Raw genomic sequence first — 19,456 nt, 5'->3', positions numbered from 1 at the left:
CTACTACACTGTCTACCAGGTTTCAGGTATGCAAGCTAAGAAAGTTCTGGAGACCTAATGTAAGTAGTGACAGGTGGTACTTCTGCTTTATGTTTGTCTAAATATTTCCTTTATATACTTCTCAGGAAGTACTCTTGAAAAAAATTAACTCACTTGTCTTTTGATACGAATGGTGAATGAATGCTAACAATCCAGCAGATATAGGGGAGAACCACTCATTGTTTTCAATGTGGTGAGGCAGACTCTGAAAGGTCATTTAAAAAGTATCCAAAAGCCAGGAAAAACAGAGATGAGACAAGGTCTGTCACATTTTCCCCCGCTAGAGTCACATGGCCTATCAACAGCTTTCTGTCTGCCACGGAAGGATAAGGGTAAAGCTCTAGTGAGCAAACACATTACAGAAGAGTATGTGTATCTGATTCCAGGGTACCATGTGCTAAAACTGTATAGTGATTTAACTAATCAGGAAACCAGGAAAGTTTTAGTATTTTCTTTTTCTTTGTTTTGTTTTTTTGAGAAAGGGGTTCTCTGTGCAGCACCGGCTGTAGACCGAGTTGTAAAACTCTGTAAAAGTTGAGACTTGTCAACTTTTACCTCCTGCAGTATTTTCCTTAGTACACACTAAGAGACAGACATGGTTAACTTCTAGACTTGCAAATTACCACAGTTTATGCACATGTTATCTATGCCTGCATTTATGTAAATAAACTTGAAAAGTTGGCTATACTTAATTTTCTGTTCGTTGTACTTACAAGCCAGTACAAATGCAATTGTTCTGATGACTAAAAGATGTGTTACTTACCAAATTTTCTCTTTCAATCCTTTGCTGTTCCCTCTGTCTGTTGAGAGCACTATGATATAACTTTGGGGGATGGCCAATCGATCTTCCAGGAATTGTATTTTTGCTTCCTGGTTTTTCAGCCTGTCTTGACAGTTCTTTCAGAAGCCTCTGATTTTCCCGATCGATCTGTCTCACCTCTTCTCTTGTGAAAGAGTAGTTTTTCCTGGGCATTACAGAAGGCTGCTCAAAGTGATGTTTTTGTGGTCCCTTTTTATCTAACTGCAGAAAAGCTGCAGAAGTAAACAAAAAAAGTGAAAGTGGCTCAGCAAAGTAGCTATGATGGCACATACTTTAATTCTTAAAAGTGTAATCTAATAATCTAAGTTAATAGAAGGTATGAAATGAGCTAATGGCTTATTTGTGTAGCTTAGAGTTCTATGTTCTAACTGTGGGCATAAGCTGGTGCACACCAGGGTACTGACGGTGTCTGCGATGCCAGCTCTTAAGCAGCTGATTCACACAGCTATTCTTGCCACACCAGCTTTAACAGCTAGGGACTTTAGGAGCCTCTGTATTGTGTGCTCTGATACAATAATTTAGGTACTCTTTTGTTAATGTGAGGGCATAATTTTACAGTAACAACAGATGTTCTTGGCAATGACTGAGGGAAACAATGGCAAAAATTCAGACCAGTCTAGAATTAACAGCTTAATCTGAAAGTATTACACCATGAAAGCCATAGTTTTAATATTGTTATAGTACTTCTTCTGTGAATGCCAAACATTTTATTTTGTATTAAGTATAAGCCAAAATGAACACATTAGATAAAAGATATTTCTAGCCAAGAAAAAAAATTGCACACTATGATTACCAAATGATTTTTGTTGGGTGGTGGTGGGAACTGAACCCAGGGTCTTGTCCATTTTAGCCAAGCACGGTACTACTGAGCTACGTCCTCTGCCTGAAAAGAATTTTTAACAACATGCTTAAAAAATTGTTATAAGAAGTTTCAGTAAGCATGACTATTACAACCCACTTGTGAAATGCTTCTAAAACCACCGAGTTTGGTGACCGTTCCTACTTCACCATATTCTAAAGTAGTAATATATTTTATCAGATTAACAAGTTTAGTTTTGTTTTGGTTTCATATTTTTAAGAGTTAAAAAAACAACCCATACTATTCTGTGTGTGCATGATCCGTGTTCTCTGGGGGCATGCCAGTGTGCACATGGAGGCTCTCTCCTTCCACATCCATGTACGTTCCAGGGACTCAACTCGAGTTGTCAGTCTTGTTCAGAAGTGCCCGACAAGGCCTACTTGTTATCTCCACAGCTCTTAAAACAGTATCTTTTTAAAGTAATGTTGCTGCTTGACTACACACGATTTCTTTTTACATGTCTAGTCTAGCATCTTACTCTGCTAGACAGTGATGTAAACAGAAGAGGTATTTTTAACCTCCATTTTACAATGAGTTTAATCCAATCACTTGGGCAAGTGAGAAAAAAGCAGTAATTTTATTTCTTATATTTATACCAAAGGCTACAAAGACTACTGAAGATTATAGAAACAAACAAAACAGATAAAGCAGTAGCTTCCTCAAGAAAAACCAAGGAATTGATAGTTGATAATTAGTGAACGGTAGCTGAAAACCACACCAATGACAAACTTGAGTGACAGATACATGTTCTGAAAGTTTCACATACACTATACATATCAAATTACCTTCCAATACCTATATTTATATCTGAAAAGGTTTCTAGATTAATTTAGTTATGTTGAGAAATACTATTTTAAGGTGTGTGATTTTGTCTACGCTGCATTTGCTATCCCTGTGAACTGTGACTCTTTGCCTGTCTAAAACACCTGATGGTCCAAATAAAGAGCTGACCAGCCAATAGCAAGGCGGGAACAAGCATAGGTGGAGCTGCAGACAGAGAATAAATTAAAGGAGAAGTGGGGGAGAACAGGAGAGGAGGACATCAGGGCCAGCCCCCCAGCCAGCCGCATGTCAAGAGTGAAAGTAACATATACAGAAGAAAAGGGAAAAGCCCAGGAGCAAAATGTAGATGGGATAATTTAAGAAAAGCTGGCAAGTAACAAGCCAAGCTATGGCCATTCATAATTAAATAAGTCTCCGTGTGTGATTTATTTGGGAGCTGGGTGGTAGCCCTCCCAAAAGTCAAAAGAGTAAAACATCACACAACATATATGAAATTCTTTAGAATCTCATTCTAAAGGAAATTAAGCTACATTTCCTAATGACACTTTTTTAAAATTAAAAAAAAAATAAATAAATAAAAAGTTTACCTCATTAAACAATCAAACAACAGCCTCCAAAGGGCAGTATTTAAACTTTTCCTTCATTGAAAACCACAAAACAAGGTACTTATTTACTGAAAACAGGTATTACTATGACATTTTTAAAAAGTGACTCCACGCTGACATAAAAAATATGATCCAATTCTTCTAAATAAAAACATTGAAAAGTAAGTTTTAACAAATTCCTTATTTAAGAAATATAAATATTGCAAGTGGGAAAAAAGGAATATAGATATGTAGATGCATCTATCTAAACTTACATATTTACAAATAGTTTTCTCCAGAATTTTCCTTTGAGAAGCAATGCCATACAAGCTCTATGCGTAGCTCTGGGTTTGACTCCTAGCGTCTCACAAAACTGGGTGGGAATGGTGGCACACGCTGTAGTGTAATCTGATTCTAGCACTGGGAGGTGGAGGCAGAAGAATTGGAAGTTCAAGGCCATTCTCAGCTACTAGTGAGTTCTAGGCTAGTCTGAAATACATGAACCCATCTCAAAATAACAAAATTAAAATCTGTTCTGTAGACAGTCATGATCTCTACAGAAAAACCCACTATAGCTATTTTATATCAGATCCAAATTTACAAGATTAAAAAAAAGATTTATGTATTTTATGTATATGGTCAGGTCCCAAGACAGATGACTGTGAGCCGCACGTGGTTGCTGGAAGAGCAACTAGTGCTCTTATCTGCTGAGCCTTCTCTCCGGCCCTACAAGATGTCTTATCTGCCTGCCAATTAAAAACTTGCTAGATGAGAAATTTTGTGACATTATTTTGTGTTCCCCTCCTTTGGATTTTTGTAGGCTTCTTACAGCTCTGACCAACAGAGTACTGTCAAAATGGTAAGTTTTAATTCATTTTAAATATAAAATTTTTTCCTTTTTTTTGAGACAGAATTTCTCTGTATGTACCTTTAATATAAATTTTTAAAGATTAATTTTATTTTTATTTTTTTAATTTTATTTATGAGTATGGGTGTTATGCCTGGTACCCTGGGAGGCTGGAAGAGAGTGTCAGATTCTCTGGAACTGGAGTTACAGATGGCTGTGAGCTGCCATACAGGTGCTAGGAATCAAATCCATGTACTCTTAAAGAGCAGCCAGTACTCTTAGCCATTGAATCATCTCTAATCCCCAAGATTAATTTTATTTATGAATATGTGTATGTGTGTGTGTGTGTGTTTGCCACATGCATGCAGGTACCCTTAAAGTCTAGCAGAAGTGTAACAGTCCCTGAAGGTGTAGTTACAGGAGGAAGTGAGCTCCCTGATATGAGATCTGGGCCCAGTCTGTGACTTTCAAGCCTACGGGCTCTGTACACACACACACACACACACACACACACACACACACACACACACACACTTTGTTTGCAGGAATACTTGTGCCTAGAGCTACACATACCTGATAGTAACTTGAGGTTGTCATATGTGAGACCCCAGATCATTAAAAGGAAGCCACATACAGAAACTTCCATCGTATCATTTAAGACATCTGAGTTGTTGCTTCATACAACTTGAGTTTTGTGATTTGTTATCAGAGCAACAGGTACTAGTACAAGGAAATGAAATTCTACTATGACAAGCCCAAAGTTCATGGCTTGAGGTGTGAAACCTGATGGCAGTTAAGAGCTAGAGGAGCCTGGAGAAAGATGTTACTAGGGGCTGGAGAGGCGGCTCCGTGTTTCAGAGCACTTGCTGCTTTTGCAGGATGGGTCTGGTTATCAGCTGTGGGCTCACAACTATCTGTAACTCCAGTTCTAGAGGATCCAAGCCCCTCTTCTGGACTCCTCTGAGATTTGCATGCACATGTTGCACGCACACATCTGCTTACATACATAAAATGAATCTAAAAAACAAAAGGTTGTTGATGAAGTCAGAGAAAGAACTGACCGATTGTTTAGCAGCACTGTTATGGGGACAAGGAAGATGGGAAAAATTCCTACTGGTGGATTTGAGCTAAGATATTCAAGCAGGACATTGAAAATACAATGGCTTACATTATCCATATAAGACAGGATAGACAAATACAATCTAAAACCAGGAATTGATCAGTTTTCAAAGAAAATACAGAAGCGATATAAGAGCCAGGACTTACAGGGTTCAGAATAAAACAATTACTCATCCCTTACCTCCCCCCAATAGAAGAAGCTCAAGGTACCCAAAGTTTACTCACTGAACCACACCTCTGGAATCTTGCCTGGACCTGGACCGCTGGAAAAGGGAATGCATTTTATATATGGGAGAAACAAGTAGTCGTAGAGATTTTGAAGCTATTTCTATAATTTGACATTTATCTCATTAAGAGGTGGGTCTAGGTTGATGATGCCTCTCAGAAGGTAAGGGTTCTTGTCTAGGGTGCCTGAAACCCTTGTTTCATGGTTAGCACACCACATAATACTTTGGCATGGTAGTATATGCTTGTGATCCTAGCTCTGAGGGGGCAGAGGGAAGACAGACAGTCTAGCCCATCCTCAGCTACAGCCTGGGTTACATGAGACCGTGTCTTAAGAAACAAAAACAAAAAAGGCAGGGTCTATGTCCCACCACTTTAAGTTCAGGAAGCTTATAACCATTTCTACCAACACAAGGTATAGTGGTCCATGCTTATAATCCCAGCAACAGGGCGGCAGAGACAGGAGGATCACTATAAGTTCAAAGCTAGCCTCGATCTATATAGCAAGTTTTAGGCTGGTCAAGTCTCAAACTAAGACTGTATCTAAAAGAAACCAAGCAAACATAAAGGGATGCTACCTGACTCTAGAAGCTAAGACATAAATAGTTCTGAGACTTATGTATTATTTTCTGGAAAGCTCTGCTTGGAACCCTGAGTACCAAGAAGTCTAATTATCGTGAGGCCACCATCTTTGAAGAAGCTAGGCCTCTATGAGGAGACCTAGCCACAGAGAGACTATGACTGAGTTCTTGTGTTTGGTCCAAGTCCAGGTACCTGGCGTGGGTAAACAAGCACTCAGGCAATTCTGTCCCAAGGCCCAGTCACCTCTACTTTTCGGTCTCTATCCTACAAGAACTGGGGTAATCTCTTCAGTAGCAATACTTACTGCTTCTTTTCTTTTCTTACATTAAAAACAAATGTATACCAGAGCCAGTACCTGTGAATCAAGGGCAGCCCACATACACAGTTACACTTTTAAAAACTACTTTCTGTTTATTCGGTCTGATTTTGAGTCCTCCTTGGTAGCTTGATCTTTATCAATTTATTGTCCAGTTCTGTTTTGATATATATATATATATATATATATATATAATTTGCTAGTATCATATGTACATATTACTATATCAATATTAGTAATATGTACTCTTAGTGTACATGGCTTATGTATTAATATAAATACCCCCTCTGTCCCCTTTAGCACCTTTCACAACTTGAAATCTATTTTTATACTAATAGGGCTGATGCTTCTATTTCCTCTTTTTAAAGGAGACATACCTGACATCTCTTCCAAACTTCTTTTTTCATTCTTCCTATTACTATTAAATGCCTTTTGGGTTGAATTTTTGTTGATTTATTCTCTTCCAGTATAACTGGTATTTATGGAGTATTACAGTTACCTTAACAGACAGTATCTAAAGAATTAGTGTTTTCCCTTTTTGACTGTAGCAAAACAGAAAAAGTCCAAAATTTATCAGGTTATATTTAGATGTACTCTTTGTTCAGTGATAGTACAACTCATTCTCTATAATGCTGTATGTTAGAAAACTAGAACTTATAATCATAAAAAAAAAAAAAAACCCTCAGTCTTTGTCCCCTTTGTCTAGACCCTGGAAATGACAATTCTGTCTCCATGATGTTGACTAGGCTAAAAGGAATCACAAGAATTGTCTGTGTGTGTATGTATGTGCTCATGCATCTGCAGGGGTTCATGTGCATGTGTAGGCAAAGGGTCAGCCTGCGGGCTCATTTATTAGGAGTTGCCCACAGTGGGTTTTTGGGACAGGCTCTCTCGCTGAGGCCTGGAGCTCATTGATTTAGGGTAGGCTGGCTGGCCAGTGAGCCCCAGGGCACCTCTTGTTTCTCTCTCCCCGTGCTGACTGTTCCACAGAGCACCATTCCTGCCTTTCTAAATAGCTGGGAGATCTGGAGCTCAGGCCTGGCTCAGCAAGGGCTTTAGAGAGCTGCTGGCCTGCAGCGGTTCACCTAAGCTTTCGCTTGTTCCAGCCTCCCCAACACTGCAGTGCAGACCAGATAATGCTTCCTTTTCAAGACTGAGTAATATTCCTCGTTTAATTTTTCCTACAGTTTTTAAGTACAGCCCCATTTTTTTCTTTTTTAAAAGAGTAAGTTAAAAATATTTTCTCAAAGATTTTCTCCAAACTTCAGAATATAACGACTACTACAGTAATAATTTATAGTTCTAGGTTTTTTTTTTAGGAGTTCTTAAACTTTTTTGTTTTGGATCCTAAAGGTTGAGGCATCCAAATACCTCCATGGGTTAATATCTACCAATATTTAATATGTAAAAACTCAACAGAACAAAAAAAAATAAACCAAAACTAAAGATATTTACCCATTCTCCTGTTAGTAACAATAAACTAATTAAATGTCAACATAATATTTCTATTAAAAAATAAAAGGGTCTGTAAGATGGCACAAAAGATAAAGGCCCTTGATGCTGAGCCTGAAAAACTGGGTTTGGTCCACTGGACCCACATAGTAGAAGGAGTGAACCGACTCCCACAAATTGTCCTCCGGCCTATACACACATGCTCTGGCACATGTGCCCCTCCCTACACATACACATGCTGGTACACACATACATTAAAAAAAAGTGTGTGGAAGAGTTTAACAGCTGTATCCATTTTAAATGCCTAGCTCACGACAGACGCTGGTTTCTCCCTGCTGCCTCTGCACCGTGTGCTGTCACTGTCATGCAGCCCCTCAAAGAGAATGCATAAAGCCAAGGCAAGGTTACTTTTATTAGTTACAATAGCTTTGTCCTCATAGATCTCCAAAAAATCATTAGCCGGCCTGGAGAGATGGCTCAGAGGCTAAGAGCACTGACTGTTCTTTCAGAGGTCCTGAGTTCAATTCCCAGCAACCACATGGTGGCTCACAGCCATCTATAATGAGATCTGGTGCCCTCTTCTGGCATGCAAGCATACATGGAAGGAATGTTGTATACATAATAAATAAATCTTTAAAAAAAAATCATTAGCCTTGCTTAAAAATGAATCAATTCTCAGTAATAGAGTTATCATAATGATGAAGGCCCTCTGTTGCCTTCAGTTTTTCTCAAATGCTTGGTAATACGAGGTAATGTGTCTGAGGTCTTCACAATGCCAATCTGCCCATAACAAAGAGATGAAACTGTACTGCCAGGCAAGGCGTGCTGGAAGTTGATCGCATCAGAATAGGCCTCCTCTCTCATGGACAGCAATGGGTCTGTAGAGCATTTCCCTTAATCCCCTCCGTAATACCCACACAGATACCTTAGTGAAAGAAAAACTGTAACTGGTTTCTTCACTATCAATGCTTCTTCAGTCTCAATTCTTCCTCTTATAATTTCCTTCTCAAAAGTAGAGATAAAATTTAAAGTTATGAATTTCTAAAATGTTTTTACTTTGCCCTTTCAGAGTCCTTCAAAAGTGATCCAATTTTATATACATGAAGTATGAAATGTATATTTAATCCAGTTCATTAAGCTCCTTAAATGTTTACCAAACATATCAGACTCATGATATAATCTTGTATCAAAATGTGTTTACTGCTCCATTTTCTAAGTCCCTCAATGCCTAGTCAAGGATTTCTATTCCAAGGTTAAATATCTAATTCCAACACAGTATTTGGACATTGTGAAGAATGGGACTTCCCCAAGTCAACCTCCTTATAGAGCTGAAATTGTACTAATCTCTCAAGGTGTGTTAAAATTATGTTTCTAGTACCAGGCCACACTGATCTATTAGTTTTCGGTGAACACCACAACTCTCAGTCTAGACTGGACTCTTGCAATTATATCAAGTACCACAGCCTATAAAGAGTTACTGTTTAGTTCATGAACATGTCAATAACACCAAAGCCTAAAGCTTTGTGCTTCAGTTCCCAGAATCTCATCTACTTCACTAAGTGCCCAATTCAATACTGTTTCACCATTCCAGTGACTACACTGAGATATTTGTTTATACCCTTTTATTAATCTTTATTAATATCTATTTATATTCAGTAAGCAACAATCTTACAAACCACTATTTTACACTGTTTACTACATGGCAATTTGTGAAATTTTTTTACTCAAAACTCATTACAGGAAATGGTAAGTTCTTTTCTTGAAAATGTTTACATTGGGAGGACACAGTGTGCTGAACTCCAGTCTCAGCTGTTTGCTGTCTGGATCATGTTCTACTAGAAGATTTTAAACACGTTCTGCATTGGCGTGATCATCTTTCCTACATTAAGGGGATCGACCTTGCAAGCAGTGAACACTATGGAACAAACAGATGAGTCAAAGCAGCCTAGAAAAGCCCGTCTGGGGAACGTGAAAGTGATGGAGTATAAGATGAACAAAGAAAGGCACAAGTGGGGATCAACTTTATCAAGTCCAAGGTTTAGGTGCATGGTGGAAAATACAGAAAAGTTTCGAGGATCTGAAAAGCTTCATGCTGTAAACTGAGCATGAATAATAATTTTGGAAAACTAAAGATGTCACTTAAACAACTGAAAAATAGTTTGCAATGTTTTACTATAAAGACTTTCCTGGAGGACTATTATTCATGGAGTCCACCAGTAAATATTCTACTTAGCAAAATGTCCCCTTTGTTCTTCTGCCTTTGTTACAAGACTTTAACTCCAGCCCTCAGAATTCAGAAGTAGGAGGATCATAAAAGCTCATGGCCAGCCTAGGCTATACAGACCCTGTCACAACAAAAGGCCAGAAGAGCTACTGCAAGTTTCTTACAGTAGGACTTGCCACCATACAGCGAAAAACTGGATCTCGCTTATACATTTCATACTGAAAAATTTCCACGGTATTTTAACTGTAATTGTGGAAAGTGCTCAGGAATTGGGGGATGGTAATCATTGTTCTTACTTAAAAACTAGGTATATATAGATTCTTAGCATCCAGCTCAGTTTTAGAATAAGTTTAGATGGTAAGAAGGACGCTGTATCTATTTTTTCAGGGTTCTTTATTTTTGTATGTATGGGTGTTTGCCCACAATGTATGTACATGCACCACGTATATTCAGTTCCTAACAAGGCCAGAAGAGGGTGTTGGATCTCCTGGAACTGTAAATAGAGATGGTTATGAACAGATGATCATGGGAGTATTGGGAACCAAACCTAGGTCCTCTGGCAAGAGCAGCAAGTGCTCTTAATCACTGAGCCATTTCTCCAGCTCTTATTTATCACTGTTTCTGTTGTCACACACATCATAGTATGCATGGAGAAAACAGATAGGAACTCTGATCCTCCAGGAAGCAGGAATGCAATCAGCACTGGCAGGATTAATTACTTAGCTGTCTGGGTTCTACTTTTACCATATGCATTTGAATGAGATTCTAGGGTGATCTATACACACCCTGAAGTCCGAGGAACTGCAGTGAACAAACCTAATTGCCCCAATTTGCACCTCTTTCTACCTTCCTCCGACATAGACCTAGGGCCTTCCAGTTGCCTGCCCTAACTCCAGCAGGAGTGTGATTGGCTTTGGGTATCTCTCCCCTGGTCAATGACTGGTTCAGGAATGAAGAGTGTAACTAAGTCAATTTGTGAAAACAGAACTAAGTGCGCATTGTCTGGAGATCCTTCTTTAAAAGATTCTTGCACTCCGAGAGCTAGAGGAAGTGTTTCTCTGGACACCGCCATGTCTGAAGGTGAATGGTGTAAACCAGGGCAGATGCTTACTGCTAGCTCAAGAATAAAGACAGAACTGCCTCAGAAGAGTGGTAGCATTCTGAGTTTGAGAGGAATTGAAAACTAGCCCAAATTTCTGGACCTAATTGATTATCTTTGCAATTATCTGACAATTCAAATAATATTCAAAGTGTTTTATAACATAATAGAATATATCTGGCAAGTTATTAAAATGTCAATCATCTCAAAGACATTGACTACAAAAATCCATGCACATTTATAGCATATATATGTTTAGTTTCTAACATTCAAGCTTAATATACAGAATTTCAAAAATTACCTTTCAGCAGATGATTAAGGTCCATGGTGTCATGTAAGACTTTCTGTTTGGATCTATGGTCTAGATTTGCATCGAACACTGATGATTTTGGAGCAAAATTCTGTCCTTGCTTTTCTTTCCTTCTGGCTGATTTCAGAGGTCTTGGCTCATGTTTTAAAGCCTCCACATCCTCATACACATCCCGGCTCACATTTTCTTGCCTTTTAACTTTTACTTTCTGATCATGTGACATGCCTTGTTCAAAGGACTGGATAGGGCTGATGTCTGGCGTTGACAAAGGAGTTAAGTCTGTTACAGCATCCTCTGATTCCTCATTGTAGTTACCAGCTTTTGGTTTAGCACTTGTAGGCTGTGTAGTCACTGATTTTCTTCCTGATTTACACCTCTGTTTTGGTGACGAGAGGGTTACACCAGAAGCATGTTTCCTTGATGATGAGCGTGAATCAGATTTATGGGTATCAGATCCTGTGTCTGAGCAGTCTGAACTTGACCTTGAAGATGAGGAAGACAAAGAAGAGGAGGAACTGATTTTGGAATACTTTTTACTTGCATTTTTTTTTAAGTTGTTGGAGGGCTTAGCTGACTTGGCCCTCACATGGAATTTTTTCCCATCGTCACTGCTTTCCTCTCCATCAGTGTAGTAATCGTCCTCACCTTTTACAATTTTAGGGATTCTATTTGCAACAGACAAGTGTAATTTATGTCCTTTTGCATCATCACACGATTTTTTTGATCTTGAAGAAGCGGTCGACAACGAGGATCTTCTTGATTGTGTAGGATCATTTTCTACATGGTATTCCTTTGAGGAAACTTTTGCTTTTCTTTCATTTCCTTTCTGAGTAAGGTAATTTTCCTTTGTTTTGATTCCAAGTTCCAAGTTCACATTTTCGGTATCATTATCTATTCTCTCTTTAAGGTCATCATCTTGTATTTCAAATTTCAAGTTTACATTTTTGGTGTCCTTATCTATTCTTTCCTTAAGGTCATCATTTTGCTTGTCAAAAACTAAATTACTGTCACACTGTTTTGCATCTTCAAAATCACTGTCAAAGAAAGAATGGTCCACTTCACCTTCTGATATATCTCCATATCGATCCATGATGTCAAAAGTATATCTGAAAAGAAACGTTCAACCATCAGACCGGAGTAATTTCTAAATATGTTTTATTTTTATTTTCCAAAATGAGAAATGTTGGCAGTACAAAAAGAGAACTATCGGCTAGGCAGTGGTGGTGCACATCTTTAATTCCAGCACTTAGGAGGCAGAGGCAGACCGATCTCTGTGAGTTCAAGGCCAGCCCAGTTACAGGACAGCCAAGGCTACACAAAGACATCCTGTCTCAAAAAGCCTCCATCGAGAAAGAGAGAGAACTATTAAAAATAAAAGAAGTTTGTGAGGTCATTATGGTCCAATAGTCTCAGAGCTCACAACAAAACAAGAGATCATTGGGGAAGGCATATCACAAACAGCAGTATCTTAGCCCAAATGAAACCTCCCTTCTGCACAGTATAAATTAGAGTTTAAATGAGGAAAGACAGGCTTTTAGCCATTTATTTTGTCACTAGGACAAAACACCAAAACAAAACAACTCAAGGAACTATTTATTTTAGCTCATGATTTGCTCCTCCATGGAGCCAAGAAGCAGAGCCAAGGTACACGACAGGTCCTTCCATGACACCCCAGTCAGTCATCTACTTACTCTCATCAGGCGCCATTCTTCAATTTCTACCACCAACCCAACAAATCCATCGTTAGGGAAAAGCCCTGCTGATTGAACTGTCCCTGGACGTGGCCTCACAGACACACGCAGGTGTGCTTTGTTAATCTCTCCCAGGCATCTCTCAATCAAATCACACTGCTAATCACGGTTAATCATCATAGTTGATATTAGCATCAGCTAAGCCACTTCAATCACCAATTAATCTGATGGTAATAATGTGACATAAATCAGTGAGCTTCAGCATTTCACTACTTGCTGATCACCCTATTCTGTTCTCTTACTGCAGATATTGAATCGAAGCACAAAGAGCTGTGACTTCTATTAAATTCTCTAGCCCCCCCCCCCCATTCTCATTGAGCAAGAGAAATCCCCAAGATACAAAAACAGGCTGTACAGGTGGCTTCCAAATAAATTTCTGAGTATTTGATCACAAGCTATAATGTAATGCAGGAAATACCACCACAGACTATACATGCCTCACTGCATCAAAGGGGGTCTGGTATGAGACACTTTGCAGCTGTTGGTCATCTATCTGTCTAAGATCAAAAAACACATGAAATTCAACATCAGAGGAAATAAATTAACTTCTAAATAGACATTGTTTGTATGGAGTAAGGACACTGTTTTGTTACTTAAATTACTGGATGTATAGGTTTATGCACATAAACAATGATTTTAAGAGTTCAGGTAAAATATCTTTCTACCCCAACCCAATCAGACTAAACTGAAAAGATTACTATGAAGCTATAGTCTTTACAAAGTATTTCTTCACTCTGTTATCATGGTGACCTAAAAGCAGTATCGTGTTATTAGTGATAATCTTAGTTTGGTCTTCAGTTTCCAATCCTACCCTCCATTAAAAACAAACCCCGCAAAAACCTAAAAGGAAGAAGTTGGAGAGTCAATTCAATGAATAAGAGCACTTAGTGCTCTTTCAGAGGACCCAGATTCTCAGCACCCGCATGATGGTTGTAATTCTAGCACAGGGAGATCCATATCCTCTTCTGGCCTCCACAGACACTAGGCATACACACGGTGCACACATATGCCTTCAATCAAAATACCCAGTCACATATACACATAAATAACAAGACAAAGAGTCCCTGGCAGCTGATGTTATTACTGGAAGCAAAGAATCAGCATCTTACCGTAGCCTTTGAACTGTTAGCATAATAATCAGATAAGCCTGTAGTAATGGTAATGAAACCAAGGAGACAGTTAGTTTGCTCTTGTGAAAGAACACTTAACACGAGGCAGCTTAAGGGAGGTTGGTTCATGATCCAACACAAAAAGGGAGGATGCAAAGCAGGGCTGCACATCTCATGGTAGAGAGAAAGCAAAGAGGCTGCAGCTGTAGGCTCTTCCCTCTCGCATTCCATCAGGGTCAATCCTTTAAGCCAGTGGGATGCTACTACCCACATGCATGATGATTCCCCCCCCCCCCCAACCACCTCCAGAATGTCCTCACAATTACATTCTGAGGTATTTTTTAAAACTAATCTAGGCACTTATCAACTCAATTAAATTGCTCAGTTCAACCATCTCAAAATTTAAAAGGGCTGACACTGTACAAGTTATATATGTATGAAAAATTCAGCAGGAACTCTTAAGCCCACAATAAAATTTAAAAATGGACAAATAAGTGTTATATTGAAAAACAGACATACAAACGTTTCGATTATTAATAAGGAGCCAACCAGGCAAGCAGGTACAAATTTAAATTATAATTAATTCCAGCACAGTAAATTGGGCACTAGAAGATTATGTAATATGTATCTACAGAAGCCAGGACACACTGAATAAATTATATTTACTATTGCGTGGCCCTACAGCCCAAGGAAAGACACGAAATAAAGAATGGAAACCAGGTAGTGGCGCATGTGGTGCATGTCTTTAATCCAAACACTCGGGAGGCAGAGGCAGGTGGATCTCTGTGAGTTCGAGGCCAGCCTGATCTACAAAGTGAGTTCCAGGACAGCCACAGAGAAACAACAAAAAGTATAAAAATAATTTAAGAAGTAATAAAATTTCTATCATTAACAATGTCAAAGTAAGTATGTGTATTCACACATTTTATCAGAAGAGTAACTTCTCCTGTTTAGAAGTCTTCTTATATATTAGAAATAAATTTTGTTTTTATTGCTTTGTTGAGGCACAGTCTCACTCTGTGGCCTTGCCTGGTCTGGAACTTGCTATGTGGACCAAGCTGGTCCCAAACTCAGAGACTAGTTTACTTCGGCCTCAGGAAAAAGGGATTAAAGGCATGTGCAACCATGCCCAGCTAGTCATAAATTTTAATTCATTTACTTATTTACAATTTGCAGTGTTGAGGATTAAACCTGAGGTCTTAGACATGCTAGATAAGCTCTCTGCCACTGAGCTACACTTTCTGCCCTTAGACTTGTAAAATGTTGACTGTAACCTATGTTTAAATGCTTTAGGGAATCTGATTGTTAAATCTGTAATTTTTTAAATATTTCATTTTTTCTTTTTTAAAAAGATTTTATTTATTTATTTATTTATTTATTACGTATACAGCATTCTGCCTCCATGTATGCCTGCAGGCCAGAAGAGGGCGCCAGATCTCATTACAGATGGTTGTGAGCCACCATGTAGTTGCTGGGAATTGAACTCAGGTCCTCTGGAAGAATTATCAGTGCTCTTAACCACTGAGTCATCTCTCCAGCCCATAAATCTGTAATTTTATAAGCAATGTGTAAGTGTTTAGAATGATTTCCTTGGCTAGATTTATAACTGTAACTTGTTAGGTATTTGAAATACTTAAACATGAAATATAAGTTAAATTATGGTGATAAGCAGGTTCACAAATGTCACAAATAATGTCCAGGAAATTTTGATATTTTATAACCTAAGTAAAGATTAATAAAAGTACAAATCAGCAAAAGTCTAGCACAAACCTAGATCCAAACAGAAGTGAAGACCATTAAGAAGCATCATGCTACAAAATTTATAGTTGATAAAATTCAAGACTCTAGTTTCAAGATGCAAGCATAGATTAATGTCTTCTTTAGAAATTAACAATTCAAACTGTCAGAGGAGGGCTGAAAGTAAAGGTTAGAGGTAGAGATCTTGATGCCCAGCAGAATCCCCTCACATATCTAGGGCAGTTTTAGCTACCTATTTATCTGTATAGACATCAAACTCTGTTCTCAAATAATTTATAAAATTAAAATTTGATTTTTAAAAGATAAAGGTACGAATCCCCTTTATTCCTTATCAAAAAATTTCAGCAAATGTAGATTATATGCTTTAGCTATACATTATCTTTATTGGATATATTTTTCATCAGGAATTTGCAATTTTGATATTTTATAACCTAAGTAATGGGACACTCACATCTTGTCCTCCCGAAACAAGGTAAATATTCCAGGGTCACTTTAACAAAGGAAGCATGGAATCAAGGGCAAAGGAATGGAGACTTTTCTATTCAGAAAGATTTAAACTTATTAGTATAGAAATATCTGTTGCTGCTTTAAATTAACTTTATGAATAGTAGTTCTTGTAGTAGAAGTCAGGTGAAGTCCCACCAAGTATTTTAAATAAATTTCAATGACTTGATATTTAAGATTAGAGATTTAATGTTTTCTTTACTACAAATATGATGTCTATGACCTGAGGTACAGAGTTGTTGTCTAGAGTCTTTGTATAAGGCACAGAGACACCCAGGACTAGCCATACAAACAGCAGAACATGGTGTGTGTGCTTGTGCATGTGTCTGTATATGCACACATGTATACCTGAGTGCAGTACCTGTGAAGTCCCACAGGGTGCGTCAGAGTGTATCGACCTATAACTAGAGTTACAGGCTGCTGTGAGATGCACCATGTGGGGCTTCTGGAAGAGCAGTGCAGGCTGTTAACCACTGAGCCATCTCTCTAGCACCTGAAAAGGTTCTAAAAAGACATTTGACAATTTGTTCAGAGACATAAATGAACCATAAACTCTTTGAATCACAACTTCATTTGCAGACGCTTATAAAGATAAAAACATAAAAAGTAGAAATGGGTGTAATCACAGAATTACTTGTAACACACTAAAAACTGCATATGGTAAAATTATTATTTCATGAACTATTTAGATCCCAGGCCAGCAAACTACTACTCAGGACCAACTCTGGCTTGTTATATTTATGCAGACGGTTTTACTGAAGTTGTCCTTTGGGCCTCTACACACAAGCTGGCTTTTCCATTAATTTCCTGGGCCCAACAGCAGAACGAGAAGATAACAAAAGATTTGTCAAAAACTTTGCCTACAGTAGTCTCCTTATCATGCCAACTACCAGCGAGGCTGAATTAAGAGATCACTTGAGCTCTGGCGCTAGAGACCAATGGCCCCTGAAACATGTAAAGAAGAGGGGATGGGGTGAGGAGGAGGTGGTACGTTCTTACCAGACCAGGAGTTCCTGATGTCTTGTTCACCTTTACATTCCCAATGTCTAAAAAAGATCTACAAAAATTAGGCAAACATTTAGAGAATGTCTATCCCACAAAGGAGTCCAGAGACTTAAGACGCAGCCCAGGTTCTTGCTCCTTGCTTCCTATGCAAAGCAAATCAAACTACCAGCTTTTTAGCTTACTTGATAATTTTCTTGTTAAGAGGTGGCCCACTTCCTAGTGCACGTGATATTTCTGAGGTGGTGTTTACACTGCGTTTCTGGTAAGAGCAGCCGGTGACTTGACTTAACTTCCAGGAAAACTTATATGACAGTCTCACCCGTTAGCAGTTCTTCTGCTAAAATTTACATCAAAGTTGCTGCACTTCAGTTTACAATGATGGTCTTACAGGACAGTTAAGATTATCTTACAACACACCAGGAAAGGATTTTGACAGTTCGTCAGACCATTATAACCCTCTGGTGGATCCATACAGGCTTCTGTCAAAACTACCTGGAAGTTTCTTGGACACTGACTCTCACAGAGCTAGAAATAGAAATAATGCTTTCACTGGATCTGTGAGTTAGAGGCCAGCCTAGTCAACAGCACTAGCTCCAGAACAGCTAGGGCTGTTGTGCAGAGAAATCCTGTCTCAAAAAGCCAAAAAAAAAAAAAAAAGAAGAAGAAGAAAAAGAAACAGTGCTTCCACGATACACCAGAAAGAATACATAAATAACCTGGAATTAAAAGATGTCATTTTGCACATTTGTGATAGTCCTCATCTGTTGAGATATATATTACAGGGCCCCAATTTGGGTTTGCAAAAATCTTGGCTCAAACTGTACACCTGTTTTTCAGGAATTTGAGGCTTTGTCCACGACCCCATTAAGTACCCTTTCCAGACTCTGGGACGTAGAAGTCAAAAGTCTGTGGGTTCGGGTTCAAGAAGCCACAGAGGGGCAGCAGTGGCCACAGATGAGGGGGGCTCGGACCCCGCCTCCACGCCACCTCCCGCGTCCGGCGGGCCGGGCTACCGTTTCCACGGGAGGAGGGCTGGTGCCCCCGCCCGCCGTTCCTGTAGCGGTTACCACGCCGCCCGCGGGGCTGGCGAGGCCTGGGTGGCGGTGCCGAGTGCTGAGGACAGCCTGCGACCTCCCGCGGAGGCGCGGTGGTACCCACCCCGGGTGCTCGCCTCCGTCGGGTCGGGCTCCGAACCGGGGAAACGGACCCCGATCGCTGGGGAAGGACGGTGACCCGCCCGCTGCGGACCGACCGGATGCGGAAGCCCGCGAGCCGCTCACCTGGGAACTGCGACCGCTACGGACTCTCGCGCCGAGTCGGGCGTTCTGGTCCTCCCCTTCCCTGCGCACGCGCAGCCACGCCTCCACCGTTCTCCCTCCTCGGAGCCTAACCGAAGTGCGCGTGTGCGTGAGCGCCGGCGGGAGCTTCCGGGGACCGAGTGAGCGGAAGAGGAAAGGTGGGGAGGTCGGGGAGCCGAGTCTCTGCTAAAGAGGATCCCGGCTTCGCTCGAGGCGTCGGTAGATCCCGGAGACCTCGTCACAGAGATCAGGCCCTCGCAGCAGGAGCGACAGCTTCTCGGCGGGGCCTCGCGAGGACTGGCACGCGTGTGGGAAGAAGCCAACCAAGGCTTCCCGTCTGTCCAGGGCATCATCGGTTCGCTTACCCACGACGCAGCGGTAGGTCTAGACATCCGGACGATTTCCTACAAAGAATCGCTGTAATCTTGTACTTCTGTAACAAGACGACAATAATAAAAGTAGAGGGCGACTGTGTCTTTGTGGTATTTTATTTCAGCAAAGCTCTGTTCACACAAACCAGTCGTGGTGGCGCATGCCTTTAATCTCAGGAGAAATGGAAAGGAATCAAGGCCAGCCTGGACTACCTAGCGACTTCCAGGTCAGCCAGGGCTATATCGTGAGACCAGTGTCAAAGAAAAAAATAATGCAGTTCAAGCAAAGTTAATGTGCACCAGGGGCAGACAACCTAAGAATGGAGTCTGGCAAAGGTGGCGCTTGCCTTTAATCCCAGCACTGGGAGGCAGAGGCAAGCAGATCTCTGTATGAGTTCGAG

The 19,456-nt window shown here is 40.0% G+C and overlaps 1 protein-coding gene across 8 annotated transcripts in view; it reads right to left on the bottom strand.

The window, feature by feature from the left end:
- Positions 1-19,177, bottom strand: part of Cfap97 (cilia and flagella associated protein 97) — a 29,385-nt gene extending 10,208 nt beyond the window's left edge. The window contains exons 1-4 of one of the 8 annotated variants that reach the window (XM_075986714.1): positions 18,667-18,719; positions 17,381-17,438; positions 11,251-12,365; positions 803-1,071 (exon numbers count right to left, since the gene is read on the bottom strand). In XM_075986714.1, the coding sequence (XP_075842829.1) occupies positions 803-1,071; positions 11,251-12,349 (1,368 nt within the window). In that variant the 5' untranslated portion in view covers positions 12,350-12,365; positions 17,381-17,438; positions 18,667-18,719. Of the gene's footprint in view, positions 1-802; positions 1,072-11,250; positions 12,366-13,452; positions 13,476-16,742; positions 16,766-17,380; positions 17,439-18,544 lie in introns of those variants that run through there. The other 7 variants (XM_075986715.1, XM_075986710.1, XM_075986711.1 and 4 more) reach the window with 7 other exon arrangements.
- Between the last annotated feature and the right edge of the window lie 279 nt (positions 19,178-19,456).

This window comes from Microtus pennsylvanicus, chromosome 9, assembly GCF_037038515.1.
Source record: "Microtus pennsylvanicus isolate mMicPen1 chromosome 9, mMicPen1.hap1, whole genome shotgun sequence".
NCBI classification, from domain to species: Eukaryota; Metazoa; Chordata; class Mammalia; order Rodentia; family Cricetidae; genus Microtus; species Microtus pennsylvanicus.
This window is presented reverse-complemented; position numbering and strand designations above follow the sequence as displayed.